The following is a 23,786-nucleotide window of genomic DNA, read 5'->3' on the forward strand; positions in this document are numbered from 1 at the left end:
ACCCAGGGGCGACAATTTGTCAAAACACCCCCCCCCCCGCTGCGTTCCCTGTGCTGTTATACGTCGGACACGTACCAAATCACCACTAAATTTGCCACATTTTTAACATTATTAGAGCCCTCTAGATACGAAATAGCACCCCTATGGTCACCTCTACAATCCTCGTACTCAATATAAAAAGACATAATAGGAAAAAATAAGACGTAAATAAGACTATGCTTCTGTGCTTATGTTCCCTCAGGGAGCAGAGTGAGTGGCGGACAGGAAGTGACATCGAGATTCAGAGTTGAGTTTCATCTTTTGTCGTTTTTTTTGGGGGGGGGGCCTGTTCAATGACATCACTCAAACCCGCAATAACCTGACCAAACCTGCTGTTGTTGCAGCGGTCAAGTCTGGTGCTTGTGTGTCTCATCCAATATGGCCGTACTCCAGATAAAACTCAACTCTGAAACCTCCATGTCACTTCCTGTCCTTTCCTTTCCTTTGAACCAAATCACCACCAAATTTGGCACATTTTTAACATTATTAGAGCCCTCTAGATACGAAATAGCACCCCTATGGTCACCTCTACAATCCTAGTACTCAATATAAGAGACATAATAGGAGAAAATAAGATGTAAATAAGATTTGGGCTTCAGTGCGCTGCTATAAATATGTTTCCTCGGGGAGCAGAGTGAGTGGCGGACAGGAAGTGACATCGAGATTCAGAGTATCTCATCCAATATGGCCTACCCATGTGGCCATACTCCAGATAAAACCTCGATGTCACTTCCTGTCCTTTCCTTTCCGTTGAACCAAATGCGGGTATAAGGAACTCATACTATTTATTTCCTTGTGCACTATTCAAAATGTACTCACAATAATGTTGGAAGAGTTTCACCACACACATAGGAAAACAAGAACATGCACACATTCACACCCCTATTTGGGTATAAGGAACTCATACTATTTAGTTTCTTGTGCACTATTCAAAATTCAAAATGTACTCACAATAATGTTGAGATGTCAAGGGTTATGCCCCACACATACACACACAAAACAAGAACACACATGCTCGGTGTAAGTATTTTTTATCTTGTGTGCACTATTCAAAAGGTCCTCACAATAATGTAAAGAGTTACACCACACACATAGGAAAACAAGAACATGCACGCATGCATGCACACCCCTATTCGGGTATAAGGAACTCATACTATTTATTTTCTTGTGCACTATTCAAAATTCAAAATGTACTCACAATAATGTTGTGATGTCAAGGGTTATGCCACACACACACACACACACACACACACAAAACAAGAACACACATGCTCGTGTAAGTATTTTTTTATCTTGTGTGCACTATCCAAAAGGTCCTCACAATAATGTTAAGAGTTACACCACACACATAGGAACACAAGAACATGCACGCATGCATGCACACCCCTATTCGGGTATAAGGAACTCATACTATTTAGTTTCTTGTGCACTATTCAAAATTCAAAATGTACTCACAATAATGTTGGGATGTCAAGGGTTATGCCACACACACACACACACACACACACACACACACACACACACACACACACACACACACACACACACACACACACAAAACACAAACACACATGCTCGTGTAAGTATTTTTTATCTTGTGTGCACTATCCAAAAGGTCCTCACAATAATGTTAAGAGTTACACCACACACATAGGAAAACAAGAACATGCACACATTCACACTCCTATTTGGGTATAAGGAACTCATACTATTTAGTTTCTTGTGCACTATTCAAAATGTACTCACAATAATGTTGGGATGTCAAGGGTTATGCCACACACACAAAACAAGAACACACATGCTCGTGTAAGTATTTTTTATCTTGTGTGCACTATCCAAAAGGTCCTCACAATAATGTTAAAAGTTACGCCACACACATAGGAAAACAAGAACATGCACACATTCACACCCCTATTTGGGTATAAGGAACTCATACTATTTATTTTCTTGTGCACTATTCAAAATGTACTCATAATAATGTTGGGATGTCAAGAGTTACACCACACACAATAATATGCATGCATGCATGCACACTCCTATTCAGGTATACGGAACACACTATTTATTTTCTTGTGCACTATTCAAAAGGTCCTCACAATAATGTTAAAAGTTACGGCACACACATAGGAACACAAAAACATGCACGCATGCACACTCCTATATCGGGTATAAGGAACTTATACTATTTATTTTCTTGTGCACTATTCAAAATGTACTCACAATAATGTTGGGATGTCAAGAGTTATGCCACACCCACAGCGTAAAAAGATCTACCAGTGGTGTATTTCTTGTGTGTGCACCATCCATCATGCTAGCTGGGCTATGAAGCGTTGTACCACATAGAGTATACTGGTATACTGGTATACATGGTATACATAGTATACTCTCTAAGCCTTCATCCCCGTCTCCTCTCCTCCATCCTTCCATCCCTCCTTCATCCCTGGGCAAGTGTGTAGGACAAAGAGGAGGGCGGAGCCAGGAGGAAGTGTAAGAGACTACATCCTAGATTAGTTTTGCTCCGCTGGTGAAAGATCATAAAAAAGTCAGCGTGAGGATCGGCGGTTTAAAGGAGCGTACCAGACACGGAGAACGGGGGGGATTAGTCCCACCTCGCCAACGACGGACGCGTCCACAAAGAAAGAAAGGGAAGATCGGAAAACTCAAAGAGCCAATGTAGCCGGGATTAGTTTTGCTCAAGGAGCAGGAGGATCCGAACGGAGGAGAGAATGCTTAAGGAGAACATTTCATGAGGAACAAGAGAACATCAAAAGCAGAGGAGACTCCATCAGGTAGTTTGAGAAGGGAAGTAAATACACAATGAGAGAGGAGGCGGACCATTGGAGGAACCACAGGGGTCAGGGCAAGGCACAGGAACCAATCACAACACGGAACACACACCAATATACACCCATCCCTCGTTCATTGCCGTTAATTGGTTCCAGAAACGACCGCGACGAGTCAACATCACAGGGTACGATTCCTCATTTATAAATGTATAAAAAACCTGTTTACGACCTTCTAAATACATTTTTAACATTATTAGAGCTCTCTAGATACACAATAGCACCCCTATGGTCACCTAAACAATCCTAGTACCCAATATCGGAGACATAATAGGAGAAAATAAGACATAAATAAGACTCGTACTTCTGTGCGCTGCTATAAATATGTTCCTTCCGGGAGCAGAGTGAGTGGCGGACAGGAAGTGATGTCGAGATTCAGAGTTGAGTTTCATCTTTCCTCGTTTTTATTGGGGATTAAGGGCCCCGTTCAATGACATCACTCAAACCCGCAATAACCTGACCAAACCTGCTGTTGTTCCAGCAATCAGGTCTGGTGCTTGTGTGTCTCATCCAATATGGCCGTACTCCAGGTATAACTCAACTCTGAAACCTCCATGTCACTTCCTGTCCTTTCCTTTCCGTTGAACCAAATCACCACCAAATTTGGCACATTTTTAACATTATTAGAGCCCTCTAGATACGCAATAGCACCCCTATGGTCACCTCTACAATCCTAGTACCCAATATAGGATACATAATAGGAGAAAATAAGACATTTAAGACATAAAAGACACACTCAAACCTGCAATAAAAGCCTGTCGTTGCAGCAGTCAGGTCTGGTGCTTGTGTGTCTCATCCAATATGGCCGTACTCCAGGTATAACTCAACTCTGAAACCTCCATGTCACTTCCTGTCCTTTCCTTTCCTTTCCTTTGAACCAAATCACCAAATTTGGCACATTTTTAACATTATTAGAGCCCTCTAGATATGCAATAGCACCCCTATGGTCACCTCTACAATCCTAGTACCCAATATAGGAGACATAATAGGAGAAAATAAGACACACTCAAACTTGCAATAAAAGCCTGTTGTTGCAGCAATCAGGTCTGGTGCTTGTGTGTCTCATCCAATATGGCTGTCTGAAACTTCGATGTCACTTCCTGTCCACTTGTCCCGGAACACATTTATTGACGCACACGAAAATGAGTCTTATTTACGCCTTAAATGGATAACCGTATTCTTGGGGATCTTGGGAATCGAACCTGTCAATTCCGGAATCGAGGCAGGATTTTTGAACAAGGCATTCCCAATCCACTACGCTGGACCTCTGAGACTTATTTCCAATACTTGAAAAAGCCTTGTAACAGGTAACCGGAGTGTCAACGGGACTATAGGGGTGTTACTGCATGTCTAGAGGGCTCTAATCATGTGACCCCAATGTATTTCAAAGGTCGTCAACATGTTTTTTTATACTCAAACTACAAAAATGGACACAATGTGATGATTTCAGACATCATAGTGATCCCAAATGAGGGAATGGCACACACCCACTTTGCCCCCCCGTGTCCCCGCGTCCGGCCCCCCTGCAGATCGCACTTGGATGGGAACTGGGACAGACGTCTCGGACACGCATATGAAGGCGAGCACACATCCAAATGGGATCGCCAAACGGCACGCAAGGCACACACACACACACACACACACACACAGGAACAAACACGCAGGGATTCCCACAGCGAAGCGGGCGACATTCCCAATCCGAAGGGGCAGCTCAGTGGAGTGGAAGACTAACATGACTCCAGGCGGGCTCTGGATTAGATCAGGTCTGGGAATCTCACACTGGGATGAGCGAGGGGGGGGGGTGGGGGTCGGATGATGGCGAGGAAAAAAAAAAAAAAAAAAAAAGCATCCATGCCATTAAAAGCCAAAGTTCATGGATTAAAAAGTGGAAGTGCTGCATCGGAATGCTGGAGGTGAACCAATAGGACCAGGAATGGCGGAAACGGGGTCAGGAGTGACATGAAAAGGAGCTGTGATAGTAGGAATATGAAAGGTGTGTGGGGGGGGTGCTGCTGGGGGTGGTTGGGGGTGGGGGGGAGTGGGGGGGGGTTGACGATGAAAGGGAGGAGCGCACTCACCGCTCTCGCAGCACACGGTGACGCGCAACTTCATACACGGCAGCCGAGGCCCTTCATCTGTGGGTAGAGCTGAGCCAGAGAAAGAACGCCGTTATGGAAATTCCCCACTGCACTTAAATGCATCACGTATGCTTCCATCGTTGACTTATTTTCTGGATTATTTAGTGACAAATTAACCCATTTAACATCAATAAATATCCAATAGAAGCATAAATGATTGATGGAAATGATTATATCGCCAATATATAATGGAATAATCATGTGTAGCGTATTATTTACATCGTGTATGAAAAGAATTTCATTATTTTTATTGTGAAATGAAAATAATCACTGTGCTTTATATATTCAATGATATATTTGAGTGCATTACATATATTCATAGAACTATTGAATTATTCATTTCACTTCCAAATGGAAAAAAAAATCTCAATGTGTATTAATACATTTATTTATACTAACATTTAATTATTAATGTTAATTTTTACATGACAAAAATCAGTGTTTTAGATATTATACTGCCTTAATTATCTATATTAATACAAATCAATTATTTATTTTATTTTTACATGAAAAAAATCAGTGTTCCATATTGTATTTGATCATAATTATGTATATAGCTAATTAATTTTATTTTTAAATGAAAGAAAATCACAATGTTTAATTATTATTATTATTATATTATATATTTTTGTGTATTATTTATGTATATTAATATAACAATTTAATTCATTTCATTTCAAAATGTGAAAAACAGTAATATAATATACGTATGTATGAAATTATTTCAATTTTTAAACAAAGAAATATCAATGTTTTATACATTCTATTATATATTTGAGTTAATTATAGATAATGTAGTATACAAATATATATATTACGTGTATGTATTGGTTATGTTTTTCTTTTGTAGTTCACTTAGGTAAATTTTGTAGATAATATTGGAGTATACAATTTAATATGGATATATTGATTATTCTTAATTCAATGATTATATTAGACAATTAGATGACATGTAATAATGTTCGTCCACTTCCAGGAATATCAATAAATGTCCTATAAAACGCTTACATTTCAAATTTCTATACTTGATTGTGACAGAAATATGACCAAATAATCATATTCAATGTTATCGTGAACGTAATGTATCACACTGAATATTAGCATTATGGCTCATGCTAACATGACATGACAGGTCAGGTGGTCCAGGCTGGTCCAACGCTGAGGAACCCAGACGAGCTGTTCTCCCGACACGAGCCATTGGAAACGACTTCCAAGCTGGTAGTCTCCAGTGCCATTTTTCCATATTTGTGCTTTAAAGGCCCAATTGTGGGAACGTGAGGACAAAGAGCGTCCGCGGCCTGTGGGAGCAGACGAGCTGAGCCGGGCTCAGACTGAAGCAACTCACGGAATTAGCGGCGCTAACGCTATTGTTGTCTAATGCCTTCATTCGGCCTCCAGAGCCGCGGGTCCATTCAGCACATTAAATATTTGGACCGACTTTAGCGCTAATGTGGCACAAACACAAACACCGAGCCCAAAGTGGTCCGACCGGGCCGAGGGGTTGTGTGTCTGTGGGGGGGGGGGGGGGGGGGGGGGGGGGGGGTCCTTCTATTGTTGCTTTTCTCTGAAGTGGCCCAGCAGCCACAATAGCGTACAGATTGTGTGTGTGTGTCATTCCCTGACAACGCTCCATTGTCCAGCCTTCTTCCCTTCCTTCCGTCCGTCACTTTCTTCTCTTTCTCCGTCCGACTGCATGGATGCCCAAAGTTCTCCCCCGCAAGACGTTGTGACCGCCCCGCTTCCGTGTCTTCGCTTTATTCCTCCCTTCATTGGCTGCCTCGTCTCGCCTCCACCCACCTCTCGCTTCAACAAGGAAGAACGCTTTGACAGACGCTAGAACATCTCAGGGATGCTGCCGCTCCTCCTCCTCTGCTAGCGGAGGGATGTTCTGTACTGGCATGAATATAAGACGCAACCCGCTTATGTCTTACGCTATAGTATGAAAGACAAAAATAACAAAAACAAATTAAGTGAACTAATGTGTATATACGTATATACGTATATATTATATAATATATATTATGAAACTAGTGTACTGAATATACAGCAAGGGTGTCCAAACTTTTTCCACAGAGGAACAGATTTTTTTTTCATATTTAAAGGAAAAAAAACAGCATGCATGTCAGCTTTGTGTTCCTAGTGAAAAAACGTATTATTATTATTATTATTATTATTATTACCATTATTATTATTACTATTATTATTATTATTATCATCATCATCATTAGTAGTAGTATGAACGTTTCCTCATTAAATTACACTTTTTTTGCTATTTTTTAATTTTTTTTTCTTGTCCATTTTTTTCTTTAAACTCATATTTTGATTTTATTATCGCAATATTATAATATTTACCAAACTAAATTGTTCAACTTTATACTTTCCAACTTTTTTCCGATAATATTTCAACTTTATGCTCTCTTAATATTTCATTTTTGCTGTTTTTGTTTAATATAAAATTTTTTTTTTACTTTTTTGGAATGTGCATATGGCCAATAAAAAACAGCCGATAATATTTCAACTTTATGCTCTCTTAATATTTCATTTTTGCTGTTTTTGTTTAATAAAATTTTTTTTTTTTTACTTTTTTAGAATGTGCATATGGCCAATAAAAAACAGCCACAGGCCACAAATGGCACCCGGGCCACACTTTGAACACCCCTGAAATGGAGTGTATAAGAGCCTGAAATAGCGTTTTTATTAGCGAGTCTAAAAACGAAACAATAAAACAGAGAAAGTTAACAAAAGGCTGTTAGAGTTTAGTCAAGCTTGGCAAATTTTCCTGAATGGATCAGCAAGACTCAAAGTGATCGTAAACAATGGCAGGCCTTCATGTCTCTTGGCCGTGTGCCCCCCCGTCCCCGTGCCCCCCACACACACATACTGTACTCACAGCTATAATAGTAGTGTCGTCCTGGCAGGAACTCAAATCCCAGAGAGAAGGGGGTGAATCTTTGGATCTTCTCCGAGAAGCGCACCGGTCCAAACGGCGCATCGGGGGTGTTGCATTCCCACCGCTTGATGGCCGCCCCGTTGTCCACGCAGCCCCGGAAAGACGCCTCCTCCGTCAGGTAGAGGGCCAGCGTCTCGGGCTCCTTGGCTCCCACAGACTGCTTGTTGGGGTAGTGGGGGCAGTAGAAGTCCAGGTAGTCGTTCAGGCTGACCTGGATGGAGAGTTCCCCTGATGTTAACCTGCGAGGGGGAATGCTACATTAGCCAACGCAGGACAGTGATAGTAATCTGCCGCTTAAACTAGGTGGCAGTCATGCTACATTAGCCAACGTGAGAACTTCCTGGTCTTATAGATACCGTAGATACTCGATTCAACTCCAAGAGATATTCACTTTTCCAGCAGCAGGAATGATCTGCTCAGTCTTCAGTGGGGCAGGACAGTGATAGTAATCTGCCGCTGAAAGTAGGTGGCAGTCATGCTACATTAGCCAATACAAGAACTTCCTGGCTTTATAGATACAGTAGATACATGATTAATCTCCACTTCTCCAGCAGCAGGAATGATCTGCTGAGTCCTTCAGTGGGGCAAGACAGTGATGATAGTAATCTGCCGCTTAAACTTGGTGGCAGTCATGCTACTTTAGCCAATGCAAGAACTTCCTGGTCTTATAAATACATGATTCATCTCCACTTTTCCAGCAGTAGGAATGATCTACTGAGTCCTTCAGTGGGGCAGGACAGTGATAGTAATCTGCCGCTGAAACTAGGTGGCAGTCATGTTACATTAGCCAACGTGAGAACTTCCTGGTCTTATAATGCAAGAACTTCCTGGTCTTACAGATACAGTAGATACATGATTAATCTCCACTTTTCCAGCTGCAGGAATGATCTGCAGAGTCTTTCAGTGGGGCAGGACAGTGATAGTAATCTGCCGCTTTAACTAGGTGGCAGTCATGCTACATTAGCCAATGCAAGAACTTCCTGGTCTTATAGATACAGTAGATACATGATTCATCTCCACTTTTCCAGCAGCAGGAATGATCTGCTGAGTCCTTCAGTGGGGCAGGACAGTGATAGTAATCTGCCGCTTAAACTAGGTGTCACTCATGCTACTTTAGCCAATGCAAGAATTTCCTGGTCTTATAGATACAGTAGAAACTTGATTAATCTCCAAGAGACATTCACTTTTCCAGCATCAGGAATGATCTGCTGAGTCTTTCAGTGGGGCAGGACAGTGATAGTAATCTGCCGCTGAAACTAAGTGGCAGTCATGCTACATTAGCCAATGCAAGAACTTCCTGGTCTTATAGATAGAGTAGATACATGATTAATCTCCACTTTTCCAGCAGCAGGAATGATCTGCTGAGTCTTTCAGTGGGGCAGGACAGTGATAGTAATCTGCCACTGAAATTAAGTGGCAGTTTTCCAAACAGCAAAAAATAAATACATATTTTATGTATATATTTATGTCTAAAGAAGAGGAAAATCCATGGCATCGCGTCTTCGCCAGTTGTCCATGGGAATTTTAACGGGTGAGGAGTGGAGAATTGTGACTGCTGGCGCCCCGGGAGAAGAACATGTAGTCATTTCAATCAGGGCCCGGGCTCCCTCTTCACTCTTGTGTCACACATCACTTCCAATCGATGGGGTTCTGGCTTTGACATGGAGAAATAATCAGCCAAAGTCAGGAGGAGACGGTTGAAGAAGCGACACAATGGACCTTTGGAGGCTTTACGGAGAGACTGAATGGCGGGAGAAAGCCATTAGGGAGATAACGGAGTATTCCGGGATTCTAAATACCTCCTGGAATGTCGCTACCTCCGGCTCTTGGATGGATTTTGCACCGATCCGGCGCAGTGGCAGGAATACTCGATCGGAAGGTAATGTAGTTGTACAAGTACTAAGAGAGCATCGATGCTAATTAAGACCGCTGAGAGGAGTTCAAGTACAATAACCGCGGCTTGTTTTCCTTGCTTCCGCAGATGAGCCCAGACAGGAGCGTGTACGCAGACAGGAAGCGGCATGCACAAACGCACCTTGGGTCGAGCTTGACTGGCTTCAGGCACAACAACAAGTCTCAGACAAGACAGCATCGTTAGAAGAGAAAGAGCTGTGCTGCGTGACGACTTCCTGTCGGCTGCATCATAGAGACGCTGGTGTATCATCTAATGCGGACCCCGACGCTGAAGGTGACGTTGAAGGAAAGGCGGTTGGCAGATGTTGAAGACCACGGATAATAAGGCGGAGTGTGAGGAACGGCAGCGGTGCAGGAGGTCTGAGTCAGAGTTCCCTTTTAGTGTACGTCGGAGCTTATACAGTAAACCTCGGATATATCGGACTCGGATATATCGGAAATTCGCTCACAACGGACAGATAAAAAAGAACCGATTTTTCTGTAATGCATTTCCAATAAAAATTCATTGCATATATCGGATTTTTTTTATAACGGATTTCGCCTATTTCGGACAAAATCTCCAGTCCCGTTCCAATGCATTTCCATTAAATTTCCCTGGCATATATCGGATGGCCGCATCGTGGCGCTCCGATTCGCCGAATCGTGACAGGCCGCTATACGACGTCATTTGCAGCGTTTGCAGCGTTGCCTGCGCGTCCAGGTACATTGGAAACATAGTCAAGGAAGTGCCTTTTTATAACGGATAAAATCCCATTTACGCATATACCGGATATAAATCCCATATATGCGTAAAACGGACATTTTCCGGTATACGCATATAACGGATTTCGCTTATATCGGACAAAAACCAGTGGGAACAATTGAATCCGATATATCCGAGGTTTACTGTACCTCAAACAGATCCTTCCTGGCGAAAGTCGTGTGAACGGAAAAAAATCCCACATGACAGGAAGGAGGAAGTGAGGGAGCGTGGAGGAGTGTAGCCTGCAGAAGGTTAGGCATTGTGGGAAAATTGTTAACGGTTCTTAGCGTTTGTGAATATCATTATTTGGATATTTCAGCTGTCAAAAAGTATTTAAAGTAAAACTTTTTTTTTTTTTTGCTAAATATTACCGATGTTCTAGTAGGTATGTTCTGGTAGGTTCCATGCTTACATAGCATTTGTCAAAATGGTCTAAAATGGCCGATACGCTTTTGAAAAATGATGATTAATGAGTTAATGGTGGCCACGACAGTCAAGTGGTTGGACTAATATTGGCTTTTTTATGATCATTTTCACGGCGGTCGAGTGGTTAGCACGCAGACCTCACAGCTAGGAGACCGGGGTTCAATTCCACCCTCTGCCATTTCTGTGTGGAGTTTGCATGTTCTCCCCGTGCATGCGTGGGTTTTCTCCGGGTACTCCGGTTTCCTCACACATTCCAAAAAAACATGCTAGGTTAATTAGCGACTCCAAATTGTGAGTGTGAATGGTTGTTTGTCTTAATGTGCCCTGTGATTGGCTGGCCACCAGTCCAGGGTGTACCCCGCCTCTCGCCCAAAGACAGCTGGGATAGGCTCCAGCAACCACCGCGACCCTTGTGAGGAAAAGCGGTAGAAAATGAATGAATGAATGATTATTGTCACCTCCATGGTGATGGCTTTCCTTTTCTTTGGCGCACATAACGACGTGGCGTCCATCAAAAAAACAACACAAAAAAACAGTTTTTTTCCAGAACTTATCCTATCAGGATCACAGGGAAGCCGAGACCTTGGACTGATGAACCGTCAATCACAGGACTGACATTAAGATTCTTCAACGGGCCCAATAAACATGTTTATCCACCTCCTATCTTCTCGCTGTGAGGCAGCATCAGAAATGCTAAATGAGTAAGTCTATCCCTAATTAGGAAAGCAAAATAGAAGCCAGCGTGACCGAGCAGGTGAAAAACAAAAATCAGAGCAAAAGAAAGTTAAGTGTTTTAATGAGTGACCCCTGAGAGTCCCCGAGTGAAGACCATCAGACAGAAAGCAGCACAACCAAGTGGAAGACTTTAATTAGTCTTCTCCTGGCTTTGGATACCACCAGGATGAAAAAGAAACCAAAACCGAGTGGGGCCGGATGCGGCTCAGGAAGGGTCAGGTCTGTCAGTGGGAGTCTTTATCGAGGGGTGACAGAGCGGAGGGAGAAGGGGCGCTGGGAGTCAGCCAGGGGGAACAAGAGTTGGAATGGAAGAAGTTGGAGGTACACAAGCCGAGGAGTCGGGAAGGGGGGGGGCAAAAGAACACGTGGGAGGGGGGAGCATGGTGATAAATAAAGACTAAATTTCAGATGAGACGGTATTGAGGATTGGTATGGAAAATTGACAAGAAATATGCTTTTGGATGGAGGTTTAAGTTCCCCAAAAATGAAATTTACTCCAGTTATTAATGATAATCACCACTTTGGATACACAAGAACAAACAGAAAAACTAGAAATAAACCACAAAGCCTACCACAGTATGCTTGCTCACACTTAGACGCGTCTAATAATTTGGGTACTGGCTCCTCCCACCAGTTATTAATGATAACCACCACCTAGAAACCAATTACACCACATAGAAACAAACAGGAACACTAGAAATAAACCACAAAGCCTACAGTATGCTTGCTCACACTTAGACGCGTCTAATAATTTGGGTACTGGCTCCTCCCACCAGTTATTAATGATAACCACCACCTAGAAACCAATTACACCACATAGAAACAAACAGGAACACTAGAAATAAACCACAAAGCCTACAGTATGCTTGCTCACACTTAGATGCGTCTTATAATTTGGGTACTGGCTCCTCCCACCAGTTATTAATGATAACCACCACCTAGAAACCAATTACACCACATAGAAACAAACAGGAACACTAGAAATAAACCACAAAGCCTACAGTATGCTTGCTCACACTTAGACGAGTCTTATAATTTGGGTACTGGCTCCTCCCACCAGTTATTAATGATGATAACCACGTAGAAACCAATTACACCACATAGAAACAAACAGGAACACTAGAAATAAACCACAAAGCCTACAGTATGCTTGCTCACACTTAGACGCGTCTAATAATTTGGGTACTGGCTCCTCCCACCAGTTATTAATGATGATAACCACCTAGAAACCAATTACACTACATAGAAACAAGCAGGAACACTAGAAATAAACCACAAAGCCAAAGTCCACGATATTGTCATTGATGCCTGAACACATGTTCAACCTAGATGTGTGTTCTAATTCAGGTATTCGCTCCCCCAGCCAGTTATTAATGATGATAACCACCTAACAAACAGGAAGACTAGAAATTAACCATAAAGTCAAAGCCAACGATATGCCGTCTCATGCACAACTTTGTTGCGTCATAATATTCAGGTACTCCATCCTCCCGCCAGTTATTAATGATAACCACTTTGCACTATACAAACAGGAAGACCAGAAATAAACCTCAATGTCAAAGCCTACGATATGCTTGTACATGTACAACCTAGAAGTGAGTTTTCAGGTAATTGCTCCTCCCGCCAGTTATTACTGATAACCACCTTGCATCGGAGAGACAGACGGGAAGACGAGAAACAAACGCATGCTAGCTCATATAAGAATTTATACACAGTACAGACATATTACCGTATTTTCCGGACTATAAGTAGTACTTTTTTTCATAGGTTGGCTGTTCCTGCGACTTGTACTCCGGAGCGAGTTATAGTCCAGAAAATACGGTACATAATTATTGTGATTTCTCCATGTTATTATCATAACCACCACCTTGCATATTAGAGATGTCAATTTGGGTTATTGCTCCTCCTGCCAGGTATTAATGATCATCATCATCATGTATACCAGAGAAACAAACAGGAAGACTAGAAATAAACCACAAAGTCAAAGCTTGTGGTATGCATGCATCGACTCCTCCTACCAGTTATCAATGATAACTCCCACCACCAAGAGAAATAAAGACAACAATATAACGGAACCAACAACATCAGGGAATTGGATGTGGTTCCGAGACCGGAGAGCATATTTCCTGTGATCTGTACGTAAAGTTGCCCCCCATTTCTCCCCCCAAACAGATCCTTTTTGGGTGACACGTGCTCATCCCCCCATCCGTGTCTTCAGACGCGGAATCCTCTCTCCCAAAATACGCCTCCCTGCCTCCCTCCCTTCCTTCCTCCCCCCCCGGTTCTCCCACAAGCCTCAAACTCCAGTCTGTCCCATCATGCCATATGCATGCCAGCAATTACAGCACAACGTTCTCCAGCGATGTCAACCTGTCAGCCATCTTTCTCTCCCCCCTCCCTCGGCGGGGCCCGGTACAGGTTGGGGTACGCCCTAATTACAACAGCCGCCATGCCGCACAGCGGTGACAGCGCAGGGGCAGCGCGGGAACTCGGCATCGGGCGCCTGTGCCAGCCTATCACCACGTTGTGCAAGCGGAGAAATCATCATCAATATTTATACCCGACAGCCATTTGCTAAGAATAATAAGACTAACATCTGTGCATGCGAGATATGCTCCCAATGCGTGTCAGCGCTAGCACGTACCACGCCGCCGTGTGTGCGCCATCCTAATGATGTGCAGGGGTTCCACATTGGCGCAGACCTTTGATCCTTTTAATATGAGAGAATAATTAAAGGAGCAACAATCCCACAACACGGCCTGAGGAATACAGAGCAGATCCTCCCAACGCGTCCTGCCTATCACGCGGACTCAAACGCAACGCCGACACACCGAGACTAAAAATATGCCACGCCGAGCACCGTGAGTCCCCAAGTAAAAGGCCGTTTTTTTTTTCCTTCACGCGTACGTGCCAAAAAACGGAGGGAGGCGGGGCAGGGAAGACTCGCTGGCGCCGCAGTTTGTGTCGTGGTCAAACGCAGCGAGGAGTGGGCGGGGCTTCGAAGCGGAGTTAGACTGTGGCCGCTGTGTCTTGGCTGGGCGATGCTCGACTTCTGTGGCTAGGGTAGCGCTGCTATGGTGGACTCGGAGTGTGACGGCAGGGCTTTGTCAATGTAGGGCATAAAATATACCTTATTTTTATTCAATATTTCAACTTTATAGTAATAAAATATTTTTATTTTATATTTTATATATATATATTTTTTTTTATTTTTATATTTTTTCTTTAATTTTTTTTTAAAAAATATTTTATATTTTTTTTAAATATTTTTTTCTCATAAATATTATTTTTGCATCTCATATTTTTCCTTGTTTGATCACACTTTTTGGCTTTATTCCTGTAAAATGATAGCAGTTTGTTCAGCTTCCGTTGCTTTAAATTTTATTAAAAAAAAAAAAACATTTTATTTGTCTATATTTTATATTTTGAACTGAATGTTCTGCACTCCTGTTTCAATGATAGTGTTGTACTGACTAGTTGGATAATACTTCCCGAAAGAGTTACGTCATAGTGCGGATGTCACGCCGACTTTTTTGGACAGCAAAATAACAGACTGACTGAACAGCGCCTCTGCTGGATGCAACCGAGTATTGCACTCTGTTTTTTTTCTCAATTGCTTAATATATAATTGATTAAGCACCAATTATGGTAACATAATTTGGACTCATTTGGTGGTACAAATATCTAGACCCCGATTATAAGATGACCACATTGTCAGACCCCCCTGCCCCCCCCCGGAAAAAAAAACACCCGTCGTTACATTTGGGTCAATAAACGAATGGTGGACTCGGGGTGTGACGGCAGGGGTTTGTCAATGTAGGGCATAAGACATACCTTATTTTTATTCAATATTTCAACTTTATAGTAATAAAATATTTTTATTTTATATTATATATATATATATATATATTTTTTTATTTTTATATTTTTTCTTTAATTTTTTTTTTTACTATTTTATATTTTTTTAAATATTTTTTTCTCATAAATATTATTTTTGATAAAAATCGTACTAGTTGTTTATTATGTTTAGCCCTTGTCCAAATTATCTTATCTTTTGGGACATTTTCACAATTTTTTTTTTTTTTTTAGTTGGGAGCTGATATTTTCCTGAAACTTACCAATGTTCTATTGCTGATTATTAAAGAACAGAAATAGGTAGAAATAGACTTTTTCTGATGAAAGACAGGAGTCTAATGCATGTTCTTATAGCCATAGAACACAATATTCTGTTTGCTTCAGAGTCAAATAACATCATTCCCTAAGGACGGGCGGACATTGTTGTCACAGCAAATGACCAGATACTTCATGGGTATTTCAGCAAGTGGTTTTCCATTTGTACGGAGGAGGTTTACAACACAAACAAATGAGGGGGGGAAAAGGGATTAGCATGATAACACGAGCAGGCTAAACCTCCAAATACTTTTACATACAATTTGTCGAAATCTCGCCTCACAGCCTCACAAAAGTGGCTGTGATGCGTTCGTTCTTATGGTAAAAACCAAATGCACCCCATAGCAATACACAAACAATGCTGCACCACACTCCCTAAATACTAGACCACAAAGTTCCTGCTTTTTCTATATTTCCAAAGTGGTTTAGTTTTTTTCCAAGTCCCCCCAAGAATGCCAGTTTTACAGTAATTTTAGTGCATTTCCTTTGGTCTGAAAACCCAACATCTCAGTTTTCCGCAATCAAGACTAAAACCATTAAAACCATCGCAGGGATGAGCGGCGAATGGGGGGGGGGGGGATCCTGTCCACCGCATTCTTTACTTGACCCTATTCTTTCAATGTCGGCCAGGATTTCCTTCACAAGTCCCAGCCAAGTCCTGCATCATTTTCTGGACTGGCTGACTCACGTCCACATTAGCTGCGTCACCGTCAAGATCTCGGTAGACCAGGACTTGAGGACTCCATGTTGGACATAAACAACGTCAACAGGACTGATTTAAAAAGGATCCCACTGTATTTACATCCTTACTTTGGAATGCTTCTGCGCAAGGGGGGGGGGTGTACATGCCATAGAATCAGGTCACCCCCCCCTTAAACACACACTAAACCAGTCCAGAGACTAAATACCAATGTTGTGTCTAAACTGGTACTTACTCCCCTCAACGCGCACAAACAAGCACCCCCCCCCCCCACTTCTGACCATCTGGGGACCCCCCGCTGATCAACCGCCTACACTGTCAGACCAAAAAACCTCAGACACAACCCTTTGTAATACTCTCGTTCTTAGGCTTTTACCCACTCGGGGCCGAAACGTGATGGCGACGACGATGAGAAAAAGGAAAAAACAAAATGTCTTCTTGTTTCCTCCACATTTGTGTGCCAGTTTCCATCAACGTCGGCGCAAAGTGTACTTGGTAGGAAGCTGGAAATTCTTCAACATGGACTGTGAAAAGGCCAATAGAATGACACTTAAAAGGTGGAGTTTCTTCTCCAAAGACGAGCGGCTCTTTCGCGTGAAAATACAATTGCTATTAAAAAAAAACGAAAACACAAAGCAACACAAAAATTGGATATATCATCACACTTTGTCAGCCTAAAACGACCCAAACATCTACATTCTACTATAAACATAGAAAAAATATATATTTACTATATTTATAAAGGTGAGTATTTATGTCAAAGTGATACCTCTTTCTATAAAACATCACATTTATATCAAATCTAACCAGTAAACTTTGAAATACTTTTCTAAATTAAGTTTACACCTGGCGGCACGGCGGTGGAGTGGTTAGCGCGCAGACCTCACAGCTAGGAGACCTGGGTTCAATTCCACCCTCGGCCATCTCTGTGTGGAGTTTGCATGTTCTCCCCGTGCATGCGTGGGTTTTCTCCGGGTACTCCGGTTTCCTCCCACATTCCAAAAATATGCTAGGTTAATTAGCGACTCCAAATTGTCCATAGGTATGAATGTGAGTGTGAATGGTTGTTTGTCTATACGTATGTGCCCTGTGATTGGCTGGCGACCAGTCCAGGGTGTACCCCGCCTCTCGCCACGAAAACAGCTGGGATAGGCTCCAGCACCCCCGCGACCCTCGTGAGGATAAGTGGTAGAAAATGAATGAATGAATGAGTTCTCCTCCTATTTTGTGTGGAAGTGGTAACTTTTTCGCTTCTTATTTTGTCTTTCCCCACCCTCGGTCATCTCTGTGTGGAGTTTGCATGTTCTCCCCGTGCATGCGTGGGTTTTCTCCGGGTACTCCGGTTTCCTCCCACATTCCAAAAACATGCTAGGTTAATTAGCGACTCCAAATTGTCCATAGGTATGAATGTGAGTGTGAATGGTTGTTTGTCTATATGTGCCCTGTGATTGGCTGGCGACCAGTCCAGGGTGTACCCCGCCTCTCGCCACGAAAACAGCTGGGATAGGCTCCAGCACCCACCCGCGACCCTCGTGAGGAAAAGCGGTAGAAAATGAATGAATGAAGTTTACACCTCATCAAAGTAGGTGATATCATAATAACATTCAATACATATCACTATATTGACAGTTACTATGGTAACCATTATGTCATTGTATGGTCATGTCACCTCAAAAAAAACCTCAAACAAACAAACAAAACTATATTAGGAAAGCAGGAAGTGAACAAATGTAACAGTTACTGACTGTAAAAGTACAAAATGTAGGGGTAGGATTTAATAAGCTTTGCTTCTTCCTACTCCTTTTGGAATGTGGAACTGGGAACTGATTATGGGATGCACTCAATTGTAATCTGATGTATGTTCAAATGAAATAAAACCATAACCATACGCCAATAAAGATAATTCCTCAATAGTTGTGTACAGCATTTGCTATCAAACATCGTCGATATACAAGAACTGGAAACGATAATGCTAAAGACAATGCAGCCGAAGTCGAGGCAACGCTTTGAAAAGGTTTCGGCAATGGGAATATTTTCCAATTCATTATGAAATAATACTTAAAAAACCGGAAGTGTAGAAAACAGCCGTTTTTATAATGGAGTTCATGACACGAAACAAAGTCATTAAATTTTTATTACAGTGTTATTGCTCTCCATGTAGCATTGGTTCATTAGCATTACCTAGTCACCATTATACACTGATATCACAATGTATCAAATTGGTATCATTCACATCACCATGGTAAAAATGGATGATTGATTATTGGATATCATAATGTTATCGCTGACAGAGCGGTATTGATTCATCAACACTATTGCAGCCTGTTTGGGTCACCATTACCTGTAATGCTAACGTAATGCTAACGTAAACGCTGTGTAAAATGTAAACACCAAAGCTATTAGCTTACTCGTCGTACTGCACGGACACCAGAAAGAAACGGGAGTCCACATAAGACAAAATCTGCGCACGGCTGCCATTTTCAAACCCCCCCAAAGAAGAGCTTATTTTCTGCCTGTTGTCCATTCAGCAGCACAAAAACTCTCAGGCGCCAGAAGTGAGGAAAATGTCCTGATTCAGGCAAGCCGCCGCCATCATAACCCCCCATCAGGACCGTTTGGACACGGCTGCGGGTCGGAAGGTACCGGTTTACCCTCCGTGATGTAAATAGGCTAGTCTGGCAGTATCTCTTTTGTTGCAATTGTTTCTTATTTTCACAGTTTGACCGTAACAATGTGAAACGTGTCGCACGGTGACCTCGGGCGGCACGCCAGCCGCGGCACGCCAACCGCGGCAGCGGCGGCGATTGCTCCTTTATTTGCCTGACTTGTGCAAAAGTGCAGGAAATACACAAACAAACAAGAACAGGGTGCATGTTTGTCAGGAAGTGAAGCGTAGCGTTGAATAAGGTCAGACGTGTCGTTACCGGGACGACAACCAATCCAGAGCCGGGATGGGAACCTAAATGAAGATCCCGTCCATCCGCTCCACGCATCCTCCATTTTTTTTTCCCCTCCTGCAATCCTCCATTTGAAAGCCCAAACCTCAAAGTAATAATGACAGCGCTCCTTGTTGCCGCTCTCTAATAAAACTGATTTAAAGGTAGAGGTACAAGAACAAAACCATGCAATATTTTTTTCCTAGACACGCTAAAGCTAGTAAACAGCTAAGCAATATTCCACAGATGAGCTTTATTCTGCTCATGGGAACTCACGACATTCCCTTGAAAAAGATGACATCAATAGCAATTTCACTTGAGCATTGTGATCTGCACCCTTGTGGTGTATTAGAGCGATATGTGCTCTCTTGTTGTTGTATTTACTACTGCAACCAGTAGAGGGTGTATCATGTGAGAGTTCAAGACCTGTGCCGCCAGAGTCACCCTCGTCACCCGGCTGGCAATTTCACTAGAGCGTTGTGATCTGCATCCTTGTGGTGTATTAGAGCGATCTGTGCTCTCTTGTTGTTGTATTTACTACCGCAACCAGTAGAGGGTGTTGCATCATGTGAGAGTTCAAGACCTGTGCCGCCGGAGTCACCCTCGTCACCCGGCTGGCAATTTCACTAGAGCGTTGTGATCTGCATCCTTGTGGTGTATTACAGCGATCTGTGCGCTCTTGTTGTTGTATTTACTACCGCAACCAGTAGAGGGTGTTGTATCATGTGAGAGTTCGAGACCTGTGCCGCCGGAGTCACCCTCGTCACCCGGCTGGCAATTTCACTAGAGCGTTGTGATCTGCACCCTTGTGGTGTATTAGAGCGATATGTGCTCTCTTGTTGTTGTATTTACTACTGCAACCAGTAGAGGGTGTTGTATCATGTGAGAGTTCGAGACCTGTGCCGCCGGAGTCACCCTCGTCACCCGGCCGGCAATTTGACTAGAGCGTTGTGATCTGCATCCTTGTGGTGTATTAGAGTGATCTGTGCTCTCTTGTTGTTGTATTTACTACCGCAACCAGTAGAGGGTGTTGCATCGTGTGAGAGTTCGAGACCTGTGCCGCCGGAGTCACCCTCGTCACCCGGCTGGCAATTTCACTAGAGCGTTGTGATTTGCATCCTTGTGGTGTATTAGAGTGATGCATTGTATGAGTCTGTTATTGTATTTACTACTGCAACTACTGGGTGTTGTATCATGTGAGAGTTCAACACCTGTGCCGCCGGAGTAAAGATGTCGTCCCTCCATTTCGTCACCTGGCTAAATATAGAGCCATAACAGTCCCGATTGGCTGAAGGAGAACCCATCCATTGTGGTCAATCAATCAATCAATCAATCACCTCTGTGCACCACTACTGTGTTTCCTGTTTGCTCGCGATCATAGTCGTATGATCGCTAGGGCGCGATTATGGAATACGGTAAACGAAGCTTCGGTTTATGGGGGACGAAGAGGAGGAATAAAATAGGCAAGTTTATACACAAGGTACTTCAAAGTGCTTTACAGAAAAGACGTGTGAGATCACTTTTAAAATTAAACAAAATTCCATAAAACAAATGCAGAGTGAAGATAAAATACTTTCAGTTGGCATATACACAAAATACTACAACAGGAGCAATACGTTTTAACAAGGATACAAAAACGCTACAGCCGAACGGTGACGCGACCTGATTGGCTGGCCGCCAGTCCACAGTGTACCCCGCTCCTCGCCTGACGACAGCTTGGATAGAATGAATGGAAGAAATAGGAGTTCAGAACATTCATAGAGGGATTTTCCCATCCCATCAAAAACAAATATGAAGACTTCAGTCTTTCAGGAAGCCCCGCCCCCCACCCCTGTTGAAGTAAAAAATAAAAAAAGCTGCCAAAATGTAAAAGTAGGTCACCGTGTCTTTAACATCCTTGCAACTTGTTTTTCCTCACCAGGACTTCAAGGTCAAAAGCAGATGGGAGATGCGCCCCCACCCCCAACATCTATCTACTGAAGGTATTGTATACCAGTATTACCAAAAACATGTTTATGGTAAAAATCATTCAATAGGAGTAGAATAGTACTTTAAAAAAGGTGTTGTACGTGGATTAAAAATATATGTATAATAAATAATAACTAATAATAAATCAACAAAAACAGGACGGACTCATTGGCGTGAAGGAGGATGTTTGACGTGCACAACGAGCGTCGAAGCAGCGGCAATACGTTGAAACATGTTTCCATGCAAATTCCAAGAATTCCATGCGCTGGAGCGTCGCTGCTCCCCAGCTGAGCTGCCACACACTCCGTTCTCCCGAGCCAAAATGTGTCAGACGCGTGTCGGAGTTTTGCTTTTCTCAAACCCAAAGCCGGCAAAAAAAAAAAAAAAAAACACAAAATCATCCTTTTATTCCGGTACGAGACACGTCAAGGAAAGTGTACCTTAATAGAGGCGAGCGCTGTGAATTATTTAGAGGACGGGGCGGGGGGGTCGGGGGGGGGGGGGGGGGGGGGGGCATTGAGAGAGTAGTGATTTACAACCACTGTGCTGCGGCACGACGAGAGATCAGCAGGTGTGCCGCTTTTTACTTTTACGTTATTATTATTGATTATTTAGGTATATCAATACCAAAAACGTATTGCTAGCTTTTTATAATCCTCAACATCCCATCAACAACATATCTTTTATGTTTTTATGCACAAAAAAAACAAAAAGCATTGAAGTGCACATGACAGGAAGTGGGCGGAGTAGTGTAGCGTACAGAAGGTTTGCATTGTAGGGACATTTTAACGCACGCACACACAATTCCGTTCCAAATGTGCTAATTGTAAACACTTCATGGTGTTATTATATATTTGTAAATAAAGTTTTATTTTGATGAACAACCTCTTTTTTGTGTTGTTTATGTTGGTATAGTTGTTTAGATATTCCAGATAATATTTGTGTCAAATTGAACGTTATGCGGTTTTCGCCCATATTCCGAAAACATGCTAGGTTAATTAGCGACTCCATATTGTTGTTTGTCTATATGTGCCCTGTGATTGGCTGGCCACCGGTCCAGGGTGTACCCCGCCTCTCGCCACCAAGACAAATGAATGAACGTTATGCTTGAAATTTTTTTTTTTTTTAGTTGGGAACTGATATTTTCCTGAAACTTCCTTATGTTCTACTGCTGATTAAGAACGGAAAAAGGTCAAAGCAAACGGGTTCCGTGTTTAAATAGCCATAGACAATATTCTGTGGGTCTTGAAAGATCAGCCAAAGTCGGGGCTGAGGGGCTGAATCTGTTCAATAAAACTTTATTGAAACGTTCAATAAAGTCACATGGACACTTTTGGTCAACCAAAAACTTGTCATCCAGTTTTCTCCGGGTACTCCGGCTTCCTCCCACATTCCGAACACATGCTAGGTTAATTGGCGACTCCAAATTGTCCATAGGTATGAATGTGAGTGTGAATGGTTGTTTGTCTATATGTGCCCTGTGATTGGCTGGCCATCAGTCCAGGGTGTACCCCGCCTCTCGCCACCAAGACATATGGGATAGGCTCCAGCACCCCCGCAAATGAATGACCATTATGCTTGAAATGTATCTTTCTTTTTTTTTTTTAGTTGGGAACTGATATTTTCCTGAAACTTCCTTATGTTCTACTGCTGATTAAGAATGGAAAAATGTCAAAGCAAACGGGTTCCGTGTTTAAATAGCCATAGACAATATTCTGTGGGCATCGAAAGATCAGCCAAAGTTGAACTGAATCTGTTCAATAAAACTTTATTGAAACGTTCAATAAAGTCACACAGACACTTTTGGTCAACCAAAAACTTGCCATCCGCCGTCATTCCGTCAGTCCTAACTCCCAACAACGTTCCTGCTGCAGCGTCTCGCTTCCCTCCATTGCCTCGCCGCCCACCGCCACCATCCACCCCCCCCCCCCCCCCCCCTTACCCCCACCCACCTCCTCTGTCTCTCTGTTTATCTAAGCACTTTCACGGTCACTGCTTTGGAATCCCAAGAGACCAAACCGGCCCTCCACCCCACCCCCACCCCACACTCCAACTACGAATCCATTGCAGCCATTCCCTGCCCCCCCCCCCCCCCCCTCCCCATCTCCATCTTTCTCCGTCACAACTCTTAAGGCGTCATATCGGCCCGCACATCCCGGGGTGAGGAAGGACGGCCTGATTCGGCACTCAAGCTATGTCATTTCCAGTCACGCACAGCTGCCCCC

General features: G+C 42.9%; 1 protein-coding gene across 4 annotated transcripts in view; it reads right to left on the bottom strand.

Annotated features, from left to right (window-relative positions):
• si:dkey-246i14.3 (ephrin A4) overlaps positions 1–23,786 on the bottom strand; it is a 44,060-nt gene that overhangs the window by 8,525 nt on the left and 11,749 nt on the right. For 2 of the 4 annotated variants that reach the window (XM_058084394.1, XM_058084393.1), the window contains exons 2-3: positions 7,911–8,209; positions 4,961–5,029 (exon numbers count right to left, since the gene is read on the bottom strand). In XM_058084394.1, coding sequence (XP_057940377.1) covers positions 4,961–5,029; positions 7,911–8,209 — 368 coding nt within the window. The remainder of the gene's footprint in view (positions 1–4,960; positions 5,030–7,910; positions 8,210–23,786) is intronic. The other 2 variants (XM_058084397.1, XM_058084395.1) reach the window with 1 other exon arrangement.

The sequence above is a fragment of the Doryrhamphus excisus genome, chromosome 10 (genome assembly GCF_030265055.1).
Source record: "Doryrhamphus excisus isolate RoL2022-K1 chromosome 10, RoL_Dexc_1.0, whole genome shotgun sequence".
In the NCBI taxonomy this organism is placed as follows: Eukaryota; Metazoa; Chordata; class Actinopteri; order Syngnathiformes; family Syngnathidae; genus Doryrhamphus; species Doryrhamphus excisus.